This window comes from Natator depressus, chromosome 3 (genome assembly GCF_965152275.1).
Source record: "Natator depressus isolate rNatDep1 chromosome 3, rNatDep2.hap1, whole genome shotgun sequence".
In the NCBI taxonomy this organism is placed as follows: domain Eukaryota; kingdom Metazoa; phylum Chordata; order Testudines; family Cheloniidae; genus Natator; species Natator depressus.
The window spans coordinates 151,066,359-151,084,641 of NC_134236.1; the positions used below are offsets into that span (position 1 = coordinate 151,066,359).

Sequence of the window (18,283 nt, forward strand, 5' to 3'; positions counted from 1 at the left end):
CCATTCCATTCAAAATCCAGTTCAGTGTTCTAGTCCAGATGATTAAAGCCTTTACTCAGGCCCTTGTCTGTTAACTCAAACATTTTGCAACTACAACCTACCAAAACTCTCCTGCATTAGTAAGGAACACTAACATGGTTGGTGTCCCGAATTCCAGGAGTCAGAGGCAGAACATTCATAGTAGAGAGCTCCAATCTTGATCAACACAAGCCCAATCACTTCTAGAGCACAAGGTGAGATAGAATTTCTTTCAGGTCTTCCCATCCAGGGGAGGGCTAAAGAACCATCCTATAGACCTCATCTGTGCTAGAGAAATCATCAAAAAGTCCCACTGGTATTTAATGCCATTTCAGCTGAATGAGATTTATCGTTTTTGGGAGCCCAAGTGTAGGCAGCTCCCCTGACTACTTGCTACAGATTCTGCAGCAGTGTTGAAAATGGGGTTGGCAGCTGGTTTGCTTTTCTAGAATGGATCTCACTACGCTGCTAACATCAGTTCATCTGAACTAAAGTTACACCAATGTGATATCTTGTATTAATTTATCTAGTGTAGAAAGGGCCATGAAGAAAGTGAGGAAAAAGGGAAGGAAAGCATGAAGGTGGGAATGTCCTAAGTAAAGAATAACTAACCAAGCATTAGATATCTTTATGGAACATTTTATTTCAATTTGTATTCTACACCTAGTTACTATGATTAGGCACTTTAGAAATCTATCTTGGTATTTATAGGAAACTGATTTGTTGGGGGGTCAGGAGTGGTTTGTTAGGAATGGCAGCTGGAGGTGCCTTCCAAAACAGAAAGAGATGGCTCCTGCCTGCCCCAATGGTACCGAGTTACTTAATTAGCACAATTAAGGCAGAATTAGCATACATTTTATTCTGGGGATGGATTTAGCTATTGCCAACTAAAGTGGTAAAACAGGAGTTAAATTTTAAGTGCTGAGTTTTTTAAAAAAAAATCTAAATATCTAAAGTGATTAAAAATTAAGGGATACGTATCCTGCTGAGCAATGGTAAAGGGTGTCTGGATGCTTAGGAGACATTAAATTAGATAGTTCATGATTATGGAATTTGCAAGCTTCATTGGTAATCCTTTCTCCTTCAAAAATGCAAAGAATATACCATGCAAAAAAACCCTCTTGAATGCAATGTCAAAGCAGTGAAGTCAAGTAATCATATCATGAAAGACAGAGTTAAATATGAAAGGTCAACCTTAAATTTGCCTGTCTGGGTTTGTACATTTAACATTGTCCCACATTATAGTATCATAGTGACAAATTTCAATTAGGCTTTCTTATATAAGTATATAATACCACATTTTTCAGGCTTGATTTCTTTTTCTCTTCTCTACAAAGCAGGCAATGTTGAAAGCAAATGGGTCGAATACTTTTTACAAGTAAATGTTTGAGGTCTGCAAGTTAAATCTTTCACTCAGGGTTTGCCTTCTCTGCAGTGTTAGCCTCTAGCCCAACTCATATCTACACAAATAAATCTCTAGCTTGAGTTAAGTGTTACTTTAAGCTTGAATTGGCTGGCTCATCAGGGTGTATGAGTTGAAGCTTGAATGCTGCTGATGCTTGAACTAGTGATGCAGTGGGGATCCAGCTACAGCTCAAGTTAACACAACTTATTAGCTGTTAATCTACTCACTCTGTGGGCTTGTCTACACTTACCGGGGGGGGGGGGGGGATGTTCGACAAACGGCAATCGATGCATCGGCGGTTAAATTGACCGCCGATCGTTCTCCCCCGTCGAGTCCTGTAATCCACCTGAACAAGAAGCACAAGGGGAGTCTATAGGAATCATAGAATCATAGAATATCAGGGTTGGAAGGGACCTCAGGAGGTCATCTAGTCCAACCCCCTGCTCAAAGCAGGACCAATCCCCAATTAAATCATCCCAGCCAGGGCTTTGTCAGCCTGACCTTAAAAACTTCTAAGGAAGGAGATTCTACCACCTCCCTAGGGAACGCATTCCAGTGTTTCACCACCCTCCTAGTGAAAAAGTTTTTCCTAATATCCAACCTAAACCTCCCCCACTGCAACTTGAGACCATTACTCCTTGTCCTGTCATCTGCTACCACTGAGAATAGGAGAGCGTCTCCTGTCGACATTGTGTAGTGTGGACCCCGCGGTAAGTAGATCTAAGTATCTTGACTTCAGCTACATTATTTAGATCGATCTCCCCCTGTAGTGTAGACAAGGCCTGTGTTGCTAAATCACTGTGAAGTGTTTCCGCAGTGTGACCACTCTCACTTGAGTTAGCCTAGCTCAAACGTAGTATTTGGAAGGTATGTCTACATAGCGACTGGGTGGGTGTTTCCCAGCACATATAGGCAGTTGTGCCATCGGTGCCTGAGCTAGTATGCCAAAAATAACAGTGTGGCCTCAGTGGCATGGGCTCCACTAGGATTGTACTTGGATGGCTAGCCCAAGATGCTGCCCATACTGCCTCAGCCAGACTGCTATTTTTTAGAGCACTAGCTCAGGCAGAGCTCTCATGTGTCTGTCTAACCACTCTGAGACGCCCCCTCCTAGTTGCTGTATAGACAAATCCAGAATGTAATAACTTGAGCTATCTTGCAGTACAGACAAGACCTCAGACTTTTTTAGGTCTACTCAAAACTTAGTGATTTAGAGCATTCACTATCTCAGTCTTTAGGCGGTATTCAAGTTTAAACATTCATAACTTTAGACGATTGAACTCATTTTCCTCAAACATGAATACGAGACGTGGAAACATGCTGTGTGTACTATAACTTACTGTAAGGTTGTAGTTTCCCGATATGACTGGTGCTCTACACATGTTTAATAGAAACTAGGATTTCTTACTATAGTCGGTGCTTGTGGTGCCACCTATAGTTAAGCTTGCCTCAGCACTTCCCATTATATTATCCTGTTTTCAGATGCTTATAACTTGGCCAAATTTAAACTGTTAAAGTTGAAATCTTCAAGTCCAGGTGTCTCCTTAAGGCTGAACTCTTTTTATGGAAGGCTTCAGCAGATGTTTCCAAGAACAAGATTAGGGAAAAATGCATTTTTGCATCTTTCTACAACCATGTCTTTGAGAAACTTTATCACCACAATGGCTTGGAGCAGGGACTTGAAATTTGGGGTGGCCTTTGTTTCAGAGAGAGACCTTTTTACCTTCTTATGAAGGGGCAGCTACCTCCTCATCACCCCTTTATACTCGATGTGGGTCTGTAGGCCCCTGCGTTGATTTCCCCTTCACATGTTGCCAGGAATAATTTACCAAAGCTTCAAGTAACAGGGGGTAGCTGTTAGCCTGTATCCACAAAAACAACAAGGAGTCCAGTGGCACCTTAAACACTAACAGATTTATTTGGGCATAAGCTTTCGTGGATAAAAAACAACTTCTTCAGATACATGGAGTGAAAATTAGAGATGCAGGCATTATTATACTGACACATGAAGAGAAGGGAGTTACCTCACAAGTGGAGAACCAGTGTTGACAGGGCCAATTTGATCAGAGTGGATGTAGTCCACTCCCAATAATAGATGAGGAGGTGTCAATTCCAGGAGAGGCAAAGCTGCTTTTGTAATAAGCCAGCCACTCCCAGTCCCTATTCAGGCCCAAATTAATGGTGTTAAATTTGCAAATTAATTTTAGTTCTGCTGCTTCTTTTTGAAGTTTGTTTCTGAACTTTTTTTGTTCAAGTATAGCTACTTTCAAATCTGTTACAGAATGTCCAGGAAGATTGAAGTGTTCTCCTACTGGCTTTTGTATGTTACCATTCCTGATGTCCGATTTATGTCCATTTATCCTTTTACGTAGGGACTGTCCGGTTTGGCCAGTGTACATGGCAGAGGGGCACTGCTGGCACATGATGGCATATATAACATTAGTAGACGTGCAAGTGAATGAGCTTCTGATGGTGTGGCTAATGTGGTTGGGTCCTCTGATGGTGTTGCTAGAGTAGATATGGGGACAGAGTAGGCAATGGGGTTTGCTACAGGGATTGGTTCCTGGGTTAGTGTTTCTGTGGTGTGGTGTGTAGTTGCTGATGAGTATTTGCTACAGGTTGGGGGCTGTCTGTAAGCAAGGACTGGCCTGCCTCCCAAGGTTTGTGAAAGCGAGGGATCATTTTCCAGGATAAGTTGTAGATCATTGATGATGTGCTGGAGAGGTTTTAGCTGGGGTGATGGCCAGTGGTGTTCAGTTTTCCTTGTTGGGCCTGTCCTATAGTAGGTGATTTCTGGCTACCCGTCTCACTCTGTCAGTCTGTTTCCTCACTTCCCCAGGTGGGTATTGTAGTTTTAAGAATGCTTGATAAGATCTTGTAGGTGTTTGTCTCTGTCTGAGGGATTGGAGCAAATTCGGTTGCATCTTAGGGCTTGGCTGTAGACAGTGGATCGTGTGATGTGTCCTGGATGGAAGCTGGAGGCATGTAGGTAAGTTCTGGTTCTCCACTTGAGAGGTAACTCCCTTCTCTTCATTTGTCAGTATAATAATGCCTGCATCTGTAATTTTCACTCCATGCATCTGAAGAAGTGGTTTTTTACCCACAAAAGCTTATGCCCAAATAAATCTGTTAGTCTTTAAGGTGCCACCGGACTCCTTGTTACCAAGGCTTATGTCCAATAACAAACCCCTTTCCTGGGGGCTGGTTTATTAAAACAAACCCATTGTAAAGCCTCTTCCTACTCACCCCCAGTCTCCAGCTGGGCTCAGCTCCTCTTACTTGAGGTCTCTCAGGTTCCAAGCCTCTCTACTTAGTACAGTTATCAGCCCTTCCCAAGCTCTATGGAATCAGTCTGTCCCCTTGAGGTCGGGAGGTTGCAAAGACCCACTTCTTGGGCCTGTGTCTACTAGACTGTCTGGTCACTCCTCCAGCAGTTTCCCCAGCTCCTTTCTTCTTGAGTCTTTTCAGCAGCTCTCCTCTTACTTCACTCTGGGTGCATCCATTTCCCTTAAAGGTCAAGGTTCCTTCCCTGCCCAGTTGGGTGGCAGGTAATCAGTCATGGGTGCACTGGAACCCTTGCTCCCTCTTAAAGGGCTCAGTCACCCGTGACACTTCCCTATGAAAAAACAGTCACGTTTGGGTAATTTATAAGACTTTGAAAAATCTCAATTCACATGTGCTCAGTAGAAACTTGTTATAGATTAGCAGCTAAATCCCCCAAAGTTGTGTCTGCACTGGGCATGCTCTATCCCCCCACAACTCCTTCATGGACTGGATTGGACTCGGTGTGCACCCTCCCCACAGTGACTGGATATGCTCCAACCGAGAGCTGAGCAGGACTTTCCATGCAGTTGCTGCTGCTGGCTTTTGGAGGCCTCTGTGGCACTGGAACTGAGCAGGGTTTGGAAGGTGTGCAGACATGGGGCCATACATTGAATAATGAGGATAAAACCAGATTTGAATAACTGATTGTTCAGTGAACATGTACCGAGTTTCTAATGTGCTGGCGGATGGTCCCCCCGGCTCTGCCCCAAGCCCTGCCCCTACTCTGCTTCTTCCCCAAGGCCCCACCCCTGCCCTGCCTCTTCCTGCCCCCACTCTGCCCCCGCCCTGCCTCTTTCCACCCTGTTCAGCCCCCTCTCCTGAGCGTGCCCAGCTCTTGCTCCTCTACCCTCCCCCCCCAGTGCCTCCTGCAGGTCATGGAACAGCTGATTGTGGCAGGTGGGAGGTGTGGGGCAGAGGGGGAGGTGCTGATAAGGGGGCTGCCGGTGGGTGCTATGCACCCACCATTTTTTTTTCTGTGGGTGCTCCAGCCCTGGAGCACCCACGGAGTCAGCACCTATGGTGAACACCATTTCTGCTGTGGGCTGAAAGACTGTATTATAATGCATACCTACAAAGGGACCAAATTAAGGCAACTTTCACAGAGTTCTTCTTCAGTAGACTGTTTTTAAAGCATGAGCACAAGGGTAAAGTTAAATTTGAGCTTTCATCATTAACTATATTATTTCCTGACGTGTACTTCATTTCTTAACCTTACCACTGTATTAATGTTATCGGTTTCAGTTTGGAATTTCTATTGCAGTTCACTCCACTTTTTAATTTAGCAGACAACAGTTTGAACTGCTTATTTGAAACCCTTTACCATTGGCATCCTCACTATTCAATACACTGTTCCCAAATTGTACTCTCCATTTATAAGGAAAGTTAAATGGTTCTGTTAAGAAAGTTGTATACAATTTTATACAGAGTATCCAAGGGGTTGATTGAGGGTCTAATTAACAGTCTAATTATCCTCCTCCCTATACAAGGTGAGGTGTTACTGTGCTGTGGATGACATTGATGAAAAGCAATATAAAGAAAAACTAAAATACAGGGTTAGATCAATTTTCTTTAACACTAAATCTACTGGCCTACTTGGACAAACATATACAAACATGGGTTACAGTATTGCTTTTACTCTCTGCAAAGATTCAGCTCAGCAGATTCTTCAGCGGAATTATAAACCTTTGAAAATTGCTGTATAATGGAAATGTTGACAGACTATTAGCTACCGTGGTACAAATGCATTGCTCTAACATACATCAGGTTGTCTCAGGTTGCTGAATATATTAAACAATATGTCCATTACATATGCAGGAAGGAGGCTTGTGTATAGTCTTTGTTGCATGTCTTGCCATTCATTAATTATTAAAGTATTTCTCAGACATATGACCTCTGACATGCTGGATGGGTATCATTCAGTGAGCTAAGATGTTTAGGTTGCAGCGATCCTGCTGTATAATTGCCATTCTGGAAAAGGCCCAGGAAGCATTTAATCACCATTCCAATTACAGTGTCATTGAAGCAGATCAGAGTTTTTTGTACTGCCAGTTCATTGCAACTTCTAAGTTGTAAAAGAACTTGTGTGCTTCATTTCTTAACCTTACCACTGTATTAATGTTACCAGTTTCAGTTTGGAATTTCTGTTGCAGTTCACTCCCCTTTTTAATTTAGCATACAACAGTTTGAACTACTCATTTGGAACCCTTCACACGGCATGCGGGAATGTATCAGGACTTATGTACACGGCACAGCAAAGCACACTAGTGGGATGATTTGTAGAGAGCACTAACGTGCTGCACTCCAACTGCCTTGCGTAGATCCTCCTGGCACGCTCTAAAAGATATCTACTATACATTAAACAGTCTGAACTGTTTGAACTTTGAAGTGCACCAGCAAGGTCTGCATGGGACAGTTGGAATACAGCATGTTAGTGTGCTCTACAAATCACACCCCTCTAGTGTGCTTTGCTGCCTGCATAGACAAGCCCTTAGGCCCAATAAAAATGCAGATTCTGGGATTTTCCAATTGTTCTGAAATCGTATCTAGTGTTCAAATGTATATCAAGTTAACTATAATACACACATGCACCCTGTCTTCAAATAGAAGATTTGAACCAGTATTTAGGAAAATCTGACTTTACTCAGGCATTGAAGGAGTGCATTGAGCATAGAAAAATTCTTATGCTTTTTAAGAATGGAGGAGGTGCACCTGTCCTGCCAGTGGTGTAAGTGCTTACAAATTAGTATGGGGTGGGCAGACTATGGCCCGTGGGCTGCATCCAGCCCATCAGACCTTTTAATCTGGCCCTCAAGCTCCATTGCCCCACTCCACCCACCTGGCACTTCCGCTGGGAAGTCGGGTTGGGGGCTTTCTCTGCTCCAGCGCTTCTGTCGGGGAGCGGGGTTGGGGGCTCCTGTGTATTCAGGACCTGCGTGACAGGCATGAGGGCACTCATGTTACTCCAGCTGCACAACCTGAACGTGCCTCACGCACCATCAGAGCCTGGAACGTGCAAGCCCATGTGCCTGCTATTTGTTGGCTTACGTGACTCTGATGTTTTAGTCGTGTTAATTTTCCATTGTTGAGGATAAAACAAAGAGTAGTTGGCCAGGGAGTGCTCAGTGGCGGTTTTCATGTGGGAGGAGATTTCTGAGAGCAGGGCGCTGGTGAATCTCAATGAGTTCCAATGACTGGAAGCTGACGCCCGACAAATCCAGACTAGAGAGAGAGGGCATGGAAAGGGGGTAAGTTTGATTTACTTATTGTAATACATTGTTATGATGGTATATTTATAACAGTAAGTAAGGTTTTATGTTTATTTTCACTAAAATGAATCTTCATTAAATAAAGTTTATTTGAATATCTCTGAATTGTTAATTTCGTGAGCATTCATGGCCTGCCATACAATTTCCCCACCCAGATGTAGCCCTCAGACTAAAAAGTTGCCCACCCCTGCAGTAGTAGCACTAGTTCAGCTGTTACTGGAGAAAGGTTAAGAAATTTTCTAGCACAGAGAAGGTTTGGGGAGCTGAGTTTCTTACATTGCTTATTAGCAATGGGGAGGAGTAATCTGGTATTAGTTTTTCTGTATGTGTTTAGCTTCCTTTCACCACCCCTTTATTTTTTAAACAGATTTTCAGTCCACCGTGAAACATGATTTCATGGCAAAACCATTAGTTTCTCTGAGCTACAACTGACACTGCTTTTCAGAAAATAGATTTCATTGGAAAAAAGGAAGGTGTTTGGATATTAGATAGATTTCTGGATATCCCTCCTCAGTTTCTTTCTAATGCTCAAAATTGACCATTTACATATTCTTGAAATTCTAGATTGTCTTCAGTCTTTTAGATTTAAGTTACTATACTTACGCACAATACATCTAGCAGTCTCTGCTCTGAGGATTTGCAGTTAGGATTTTAGTCATGCTCGCTGGTGTAAAGAAGTGGGATTACATATTGTATCTGTAATTTATTGCAAAAACACTGGCAGGTACTGAGTGGGGTTTTGTGCCTTGAGTTGTACCACACTTTTATGATAATGCTTAACCACACTGCTAGTAATAAATAGAATACTTAGTGGAATAGTGAATAGAATCCAGTAAACTGCTTTGAAATGTTGTTGTTGGAGTGGATGAGCTCAGATCTTAATACAGTTTCAGTAAGGGTAAGTAGAAAAGTGCAATCAGTGGTAACAGAATTTAAAGAACTCTTCATACTGCTGTATGTCATTCAGATTGCCAGTAAGTTATAATACCAATCATAGGTGCCGACGCCGTGGGTGCTCTGGGGCTGGAGTACCCATGGGGCAGCTCTCCACCCCACACCAGCTCACCTCTGCCTCTGCTCCACCTCCTCCCCTGAGCGCACTGCTGGGTCCTGCTTCTCCCCCTTCCGCCCAGGCTCGCGGAGCAAGTGCTGGGAGGGAGGGGGGAGGAGGGGGAATGCGGTGCGCTTGGGGGAGGAGGCAGGGCCGGGGCAGGGATTTGGGGAGGGATCCAATAGGGGCAGGGAGGGGCGGAGTTGGGGCAGGGGTGCAAGCACCCACCGGCGCCGTCAAAAGTTGGCACCTGTGATACCAATATGTATTTGAGATTTCAAGTATGTTAATTTTCACAATTATAGTTCCCCTCTGCACAGCCTTCATTTTCCATTATGGTCCTTGGCCATAAAAAACCCCCCAACAAAACAACAAAACTCTAGTTTAGGCTGGAGGTTGGCTTATGAGGCTTTAGCCTATAAAAGCCTTTTTTCCCCCCCCTTTTTTTTAAAAATCTGATGGGAGGGTGGGGGAGTATAAATGTTGGTTAGTGAGTTAAGATTTTAAAATGCAGTGTATGTGTGACGTCATGTGTTCACATATGTGCTTCTGAATCCTTAAAATGGCTTCTTCATCTACTGGGGAAATTTGCAGGCATTAGCAGGGAAAGTGAAAGACGGGGTTGCCAGCCCTCCAGGAGTGTGTAAATATCACTGTAATTGTAGTTTTGCTTGAGGGCAGACTTGTAAATTTCTTCCTCTATCAAAGTCCCTATTTTGCTGCTGGTACTTTCTCCTCTATCTGTTTAAAGGAATATTATGTTCTCTACTACCTGAACTTTCCTTGAGCCAGTGAGGCCTATAGAAATGTTACATCTGATCATTCTCTGTCCTTGAGGATTTTCCAGCTGCCTTGAAGTATCCTCTGCCTCTAATTTTCTATGTCATGCCACTTGACCTGGGTAGCTTGTTTCACTTTATAGTTCCTGAATCCACAGGGTAACTTTACATCAGTTAAATGGTTTCTTTTCTGACACTGTACCTTCCAATTGGTTTTAACTTCATAAAAAGAAAAGGAGTACTTGTGGCACCTTAGAGACTAACCAATTTATTTGAGCATAAGCTTTCGTGAGCTACAGCTCAAATAAAGCTTATGCTCAAATAAATTTGTTAGTCTCTAAGGTGCCACAAGTACTCCTTTTCTTTTTGCGAATACAGACTAACACGGCTGCTACTCTGAAACCTTTTAACTTCAAAGTCTCTTTAAGCCAATACTATTAGTTTGCTTTGATTTATTCATATTTGTGGATGTCTGAATACTAACTTAAATTATTTCCAAGGGTAGATTGTAAATTATCTATAGAAATCCATTGTTTAACAGACACAAGTATGCAATTCTCCATTAACTATCACTAAGTGTGAGGTTGACTCTTGTGATGCAAATGTGAGGTTAGAAACCTACCAGCAATTAAACGCACAGTCCCAGGTTCCCCTACAGGATCAGTCCCCTAATGTACATGACCTATTGTGCCATATTTATAAAGCTTGACTTCAAAAGTCAGGCTATGTCTACGCTACCTCAGTAAGTCGACCTACGCTACGCAACTCCAGCTACGTTATTCACGTACCTGGAGTCGACAAACCTTAGGTCAAGTTACCGCAGGGTCTACACCTCTGCGGGTTGACGGGAGAAAATCTCCAGTTGACTTATCTTACTCTTATCATTGAGGATAGAGTATAGGGGTCAACTGGAGAGCGATCTACAGTCAATTTGGCAGGTCTTTACTAGACCCGCTAAATCAACCGCCAGTGGATCGATCTCAGGCCATCTATCCCCGCTGTAGTGTAGACCTGCCCTCAGGTTCTCTCTCCCCTCCCCCCCATTCTTTATATATACAAGCAGTCTTTAACTCAAAGTTTCTGATAGAGGCTTATGGATTCAACGTATTTTTTTTTTTATTTAAATGTTTTAAGAGATTATAATAAGCTTAGTCCTTAACATATTTTGTACTCAATTCAGATTTAATTTTAAACAGGTTTATTTGTAAAAAGAAAAACCATAGTATAATTGAAATAAAATTAAGAAATCCTTGATTTTTTTTTTAAATCCATCCTGCATGAGATTCCCCATTTCTGTATTGACTTGGAGTTCTAGAACCATGGTACCTTCCTCACCTTTACAAAAATAATTCAGCTGAACTTTGTGAACAGTAGTGGCTTGCTTTTTCTGGAGGTATATTAAGAATTTTTCAGTTTCAGCCTTATCTTCCAGTGTTTTGGGGAGATGGGTTAGCTATTAATAATTTACAGTGAAATATACAGTGGAAACCTTTAGTCAGTTTTACTTTGTTAAAAATCATAACTTCATATTGCACTGTACAGAAACAGTATGAGACTTCTGTGGCATTACATACCTGATCTTGCTGGAAGTGGGTATAACTATGTGTAACTGGTATACATATACATGTTTAGTACTGGGGTATCCAGGTATACCAATGTGTAGCATTTAGTAGAGGTTTTTTGCTAAACACCACTAAAATTTAAAAAAACCCACAACTATGTATTTTGCTTTCAAAATATTGATTCTGTGACATCTATGCTGTGGCCTTAGTTGAACTGTTGTCTGACTCAAGATTACTCTGTTCTTCTGACTTCTACTCCTGTGCTCTAACCAAAAGAAAGCACTGCTTTCTATTTAGTTGTTTTGTTGTGAGCTCAGTCCTGCTTCCAGTGGAGTGGGTGGCTAGACTTCTGTTGACTTCAGGAGCAACAGGATTGGCCCCATGTTATAAATGCCCGCCCTCCCATCCCTTCCCCATTTGCCACTGTTATCCACAGGCTGGTAGTGGTGTCCATTTCCCTAGTTAAGACCCAGATTCAGCAAAGCATTAACAACGTACTTAAGTACACTGAGTTCTGAAGTGACCTTTTGTGACGAAAGGCTTGTCTACACTTAAATGGGATAGCTCAGTGGTTTGAGCATTGGCCTGCTAAACCAAGGGTTGCAAGTTCAATCCTTAAGGGGGCCATTTAGGGATCTGGGGCAAAAATTGGGGATTGGTCCTGCTTTGAGCAGGGGGTTGGACTAGATGACCTCCTGAGGTCCCTTCCAACCCTGAGATTCTATGAAGACTCTATGAAGTTTAGACACTACCTACATCATTGGGATGGATTAGGGTTGCCATCTTGGTGGTAATTAAAAGCTGGACACTCCAGCAGGAGTGCCAGAACCTCCCCTAACCTGTCTCGTCCCCCTGAGGCCCTGCCCCCATCCACTCGTCTTCCCCCCCACCTCCTTGTTGCTTGCTGCTTTTCCCCTTCCACCCTCCCCACCCTCGCCCAGGTCAGGAGGGACTTCCCTGCAGGGCTGGGGCTGGGAGCTGCAGCCTCCCGACACAGGTAGGAGGTTGCTCCAGCTGAGGTAGGGGCTGGCGTGGGTGATGACCTAGCACCTCCCCGCCTCCCCCGCCCGCAGTAACCAGACTTTGGGTGTCAGGTCAGTAGATCTGACCGGATACTGTCAGGTCCCCTTTTCGACCAGACTTGCTGGTCGAAAACCAGGCATCTGGGCCGCCCTAGGAGGGATTCTCCTGTCGGCCTAGGTTATCCACCTCCCCGAGAGGCGGTAGCTAGGTCGGCAGAAGAATTCTTCTGTCAACGTAGCACTGTCTACACTTGGGGTTAGGTCAGCTTAACTGTGTTGCTTGGGGGTGTGGATTTTTCACACTCCGGAGCAATGGAGTTGGGTCAACCTAGCTTTTTAGTGTAGATCAGGCCTAAGTGTGAATTCAGTGGAACTTAAGTGCTTTGTTGAATTGGGTTTTAAACACTATTGCCCCCCATCCGAAGATCTTCCATATTATTTTAAAGAAAAATGATGGATTGACTGGAATCAGAATCTGGTGGATTTTGGTAGGATGATCTGTTTTTTGCAGTGAGTACTATGCAGGATACAGCTTTGTAAGAAAATTGTTAAGTTTCTCATCAGCTTGTGTTAATGTATCCAAAATAAACAGGCCTTTTTAGGATTTTGCTTTATCTTTTATTTCTTGCATTGGCAGTTTCATTCCTCTGATCTTCTGGCTGAATGCAACTTCAATTTCTAGAGTGTTGCTTTGATTCTAAATCTCTTTGCTATCCTGCTGATTCTGGTTCTTTCTGCTTTGTTTTTTCAGTTGCCTTGCTGCATAGTACTGAACTGAAATTTAGTAATAGAGACTGGATCCAGAATGTACAACCTGCTCAACTTGTTCTCTATTCTTTTATTGTGGGGTTAAAAAAAAAGGATGTGCCAAATATGTAGTAGCACATCTCCTTTCTTCGGTGTGGTTTGACCACTGTGATCTTTCCTTCTTATGTGAACGAGAAACTGAAAGATTCTGTACAGTGACCTGAAGTTATTCAGCTAGTAAGATGAATATGTGGGGACTGTTTCATAGCACCACTTGTTCAGAATATCCAGCTCCTGTGCTGTGAAAGTGTGTCATTTTTTTCGTTAACATAGCAATATATTTCCTTCCCTCTCCATGCTTTTTCTTAAAAAATCCTATGAAGAGTAGACTTTGGATTGATAATTAGCAGGTGAGGCAGGTTGGTTATGCCTCTGAAAGCCTTCTTTCTCATTGCCAGCTCTGAAGTGATCAGTATGAACCACCCCTACTCTGCCTTGTTTTCTCTTGACTGCCCTTTGGGGTTTGGTGGTTTTGCAGAGACGCTCCTGCCTGGCATATTGAGTCAGTCTAGAATGTCTAACTCACAATCAGTGAGTATGGGACTTCAGTATGCTAATGCTGTAGGTGTGGGCTCACCTGCTGTTTTTAATTGCAGTTTTTCTGAAGGTAGATAATCTGTGTAGAATGTCAATGCACTTATTCAATATCTGGGTATATATCAACCAGATGATGTATTTGTATGGCTGGATAGAGCGGCTCTGCTTTTTTTCCGCCCCTAGGATTTAATGTTTCTCCTTCGCACATACCGCTCATATTTAAAATTAGTGTGTGTGTCTGTGCATCTCCTGCTGTAGCTGGCAAGTATGTTTGACTCATACCTGCAGTAACCTGTATTCTATTGGGATTTTTAGTCAATTATAAACCAACTTTCACCTTTGCAGAAATTCAAAAGCATCTTAATGTCCTGAAATGCCAGGCACAAAGATATGAGTAATCATATCTGGATTTTCTCTATGTTACAGGAAAATAATTTAAAATGCCCTATTTGCAAAACACTTAGAATGTTTCTATAATTCCATCAGGAAAATATTTAATCTGAGAAGTAATTGGTCTGAAAAGACACTTATAGAAATACTTGCCATTTGACACTACAGTGGTCTCCATTGAGTGCCTAGATTTTTATAACATACATAAACTATGCAAGTTGTGGGTTCTTTTTCAAAATTCCAGCTTTGTTTGATTTTAAACTAGAAATGTAATTATTTTGGTAGGCTCCATTGTTTTTGTTCCCACATCTGTCTTTACCTTTAGAAACATAGCTAATTTAGTGCTAGTGAGACGTTTCAGGTAGACAGCCCATGAAAAGTGAGTTCCTCTATTTTCGGAACTGGTCTAACATGGGCAGTTTTGCTATAACCTTGCTTACCAGCATGTACTTCAACCCTGCTCAGAATGGTGTTAAAGTGCTTTCTCATGTAACCCCAAAATGTGCCTTTTATGGCGTTTGGTCTGAACCAAATCAGGAATACTGGACAAATCAAATCCTGTGTAGTTTGTGTAGAAGAAAACATGTCAACATATTTCCTGAAATGTTACAATGGGAGATTGCCAGTCCTGAAAACCTGTTGCTGCTGCAGGGAGCTGTCACATTCAAGTGGAATAATTCAGCTTTTCATGTCTATCATACCTGTTATCCTACAGGTTATTTATGAATGCTAGGATAAATGTTTGGAAGCCATGCTTTGAAAGCTCTTTCCGAAGTTGAAGAAAGATTGTCAAATGAGATTCTTTCCCACCCCCTGCCCCGCCTTCAGTTCTGCCAGCCCTTTGCCACTGATGACTTGTATAGGTGCCTAGCCATTTAAATTTTTGTCCCCTCCTACCGTTGTTTTTCTTCTGAAAACTCCTAATGTATTGCTTAGAATTATAATAATGAATTTTTAGCTCTACTCTCTTTTTTTTTTTTTTTTTTTTTTTTTTTTCCCCCTTGCCCTAGGTCCAGCAAGACTATGAATCTCTGTTCCAAATGCTTTGCTGGTAAGTGCACTAAAAGGTTTTGTGTTTTTCTTCGACTATCTAAATCACATTGTTGCCATCTCTTTTGGGGTTTATGCATGGGGTTCAGTTTTTTCAGTGTGTGTGAAATCAGATTCTCCTCATTTTGGTTCTTCATTTTATTTGCTCAGGTTTGTTGAAACAATCCCCAATATATAAAGCAAGAGCCTCTAGTGTAAATATACCCATCAAGCCTTCACCCAGTGAAGATAACAGAAGTCTGGGATGCCCTTGAACTGTAGAGCTCCAGTCTTAGTGCAACTCATGTAAATTTCACATCGCTTTCAAAATGTATCAGTCTGGTTTGGCATTTTGAATTCAGTCGGTCACATTTTTACTCTCCTACTAAACACCAAAATCTTGCATAGATGAAACTATAAAAGGAAGAGTGGCAGCTATGGAAATCAGTCCTGCGGCCCATGTGTATTTAATATCCAACTTGTACATTAAATCATTGGTTGTTGACCAACAGGCTCAACCCTAAGCTCTGCATCATATTTTCCTGTTGCAAACTTGGAGAATGCTGCGAACTGTTATCAACCTTTTGTCAGTCTCTTGTAGCTTGCACCCTCTTACATTAACTTTCTCGATTCTGAAATCATTCTGTTGCCATTCATTATACTAATGCCACTTACTTTGCCATAATTAAAGCTCTTCCATTGTTCTATGTCTTAAAAGAATCTCCTTCAAGGGCTGGAAGTAAATATAAAAAGCTGAGGCAAAAAAAGTCAACCTTATTATGGTTTAGATTCTTGGCTGAGCCCTAAAACTAAAATGTAATGACCCACTGGAATTTTTTTAGGCTATTCATTTTGAATGCATAAATCCATGTTTGTTGGTTTGTTTTTTTAAATTTGAGCTAAGAGTGCATAAAGTACCCGCCAGATTCCTTTTGGAATTTCTCTTTAAAGTCTAGGAAGACCCTTGCTTGGTGGATCATAGATAATATACAAGTTCACCATACTAATTTCGTAAAGGAATAAAGTACCACAAACTTTGATGTACATGAGTACTGAAAAGCATGCAGATTTCAGATTCCAAGTAAGTATTAGACATACAAGTATGTTTACGTATCAAATATACACTTTTATATTTGAGAGGCAAGGGAGGTGAGGTAATATCTTTTATTGGGCCAACTTCTCTTGGTGGAAGGTACAGGCTTTTGAGCTACAAAGAGCTGTTCCTCAGATCTGGGGAAGTGATACTCTGCTTCCTTCCCCAGACCTGCAGAAGAGTTTTGTATAGCTCAAAAGCTTGTACCTGCCACCAATAAAAGTTGATCCAATAAAAGATATTGCCTCACCTACCTTGTCTCTCTCATATCCTGGGACCAACACAGCTGCAGCAACTCTACAAACAACCTGTATATTTAATAGTTAGCTATAAACTGACAATCTTGCATATCTTGGAGTTAACAGAATACTCCAGGCTGTACAAACAGCAGATCAACATGGAGTGGAGCTTCTTTAAACCTTGATTTGTATTGATTTTTCTTTAGAAGAAAACAAGTTTAAGATGTATTTTCTTCCTGTTCTGCAAGTCTTGTTTGAAAAGCCCTTCCCCTCTGAATAAGTACCCTGCATATGCAAAGGCTTACTCACACTGCGAGTGATATTGTTCAAACCTATATGTAGAAACTTTAAAATGTCAAGGATCCCTTAGAGCCATTTTAGTCTCTTTTCTAAAATACACTGTATTATGTGAATTTAAAGCTGCTGTATCCATTAGACCTTGACTGTCTGGGATCAGTGATCAGATTGCCACTAGTTATTACTGACAGGGAGAGAACTGATATTCTAGGAGTGCCAAACTTGCTTTTGCTGTCTTAGGACCCAATTATGGCTTGTTGGTAATCTTCATATGGCAGGAGTCTTCTAATATTCATTAACAGGTGATAACTAACATGGTTTCCTCTAATACTTTCCCTCTTCTTTTTTTTTTTTTTTAAAAGCGAGTGACTAATTTTCTGTGGATTTTTTTAATGTAATGTTGTTGGATTTCAGCCAGACCATTAAAATAGGAAGGCAAAGACTTGTACTCTGCTCCTGTAAATTGAACCACAATAGTTATCAAGAAAACCATCAAAATCTGTGTTGTCATAATTTAGACCCCCCCAAAAATGCCAAGGATTCTTCCTCTTACATTTTTGTGATAAGGTGGCAAGCTATAAACTAATGTGTTGTAGCAGTTTTGCATGAGGGGGAGAATTTGTGAGTGTTATTACTTATCTTGACCCTTGTTTCCTTTCTCTTTCATTTTAGAAAAAAGAAATCCACACAATGAAAAAGGTTAGTAACTAGGCGGTTAAGTAACTGAATTAAAACAAAAAATGGAGGGCGGGTCTCTTCTGTCCCCTTTCTCTGAGGGGAAAAAAAATTACACTCTGGTGGAAGGTAGAATTTTAAATATATCAGGTGAGGACGGCAACAGGCTACTGAGGAAACAAAACATAGTTGCTGGGTTTGCATTGCAGTATAAATTACAGAAACAGTGTCTTCCTGCCTTCCTTTACCTTTTTTGCCATAATTTCAATCTTGCCAAATTACAAGTTCCTGAATATATAATCATGATCTGATATGATCTTTCTTTCCCTGAAACATTCATGGGATTCATTAATTATTACATAATTAGTCTTCAGTTGTGATAAGAAATGAGATTAAATTGGCACAGATCTGGTCAGAGCAAAGGGCAATGCCCAGGAGCTGTTCTTTAATTCTTGTTTGGCCAAATACTAACAACGGCTAAATGACTATGGGGATGAACATATGGGGTGATCTGGCAACTTGTTTGTTTAACCTGTGGTTGAAAAGGAAAAGTAGCATGATCATGGGCTAGGAGCCAGGAATTTCTGAGCAGTATGCTAGGCACTTTATAGACAAGTGTGAAGATAAACCCTTTCTGGTAGAAATTGAAGTACTAACCTCGAAAGGCTTGAAAGTTCACAGGACTATTCAACATGACCACAGATCTAGCATTTCTGGTTTAATTCTTAGTTCTTAACTTGCACAAAAAGGTTTATGAAACTCTGGAGAGAAGAGTTTGAAATTAACAAG

General features: G+C 41.7%; 1 protein-coding gene across 2 annotated transcripts in view; it reads left to right on the forward strand.

The window, feature by feature from the left end:
• ZFAND3 (zinc finger AN1-type containing 3) overlaps window positions 1-18,283 on the forward strand; it is a 236,682-nt gene that overhangs the window by 45,865 nt on the left and 172,534 nt on the right. Inside the window, exons 2-3 of one of the 2 annotated variants that reach the window (XM_074949104.1) lie at window positions 15,172-15,212; window positions 17,492-17,518. In XM_074949104.1, the coding sequence (XP_074805205.1) occupies window positions 15,172-15,212; window positions 17,492-17,518 (68 nt within the window). The remainder of the gene's footprint in view (window positions 1-15,171; window positions 15,213-17,491; window positions 17,519-18,283) is intronic. The other variant, XM_074949105.1, reaches the window with a different exon arrangement.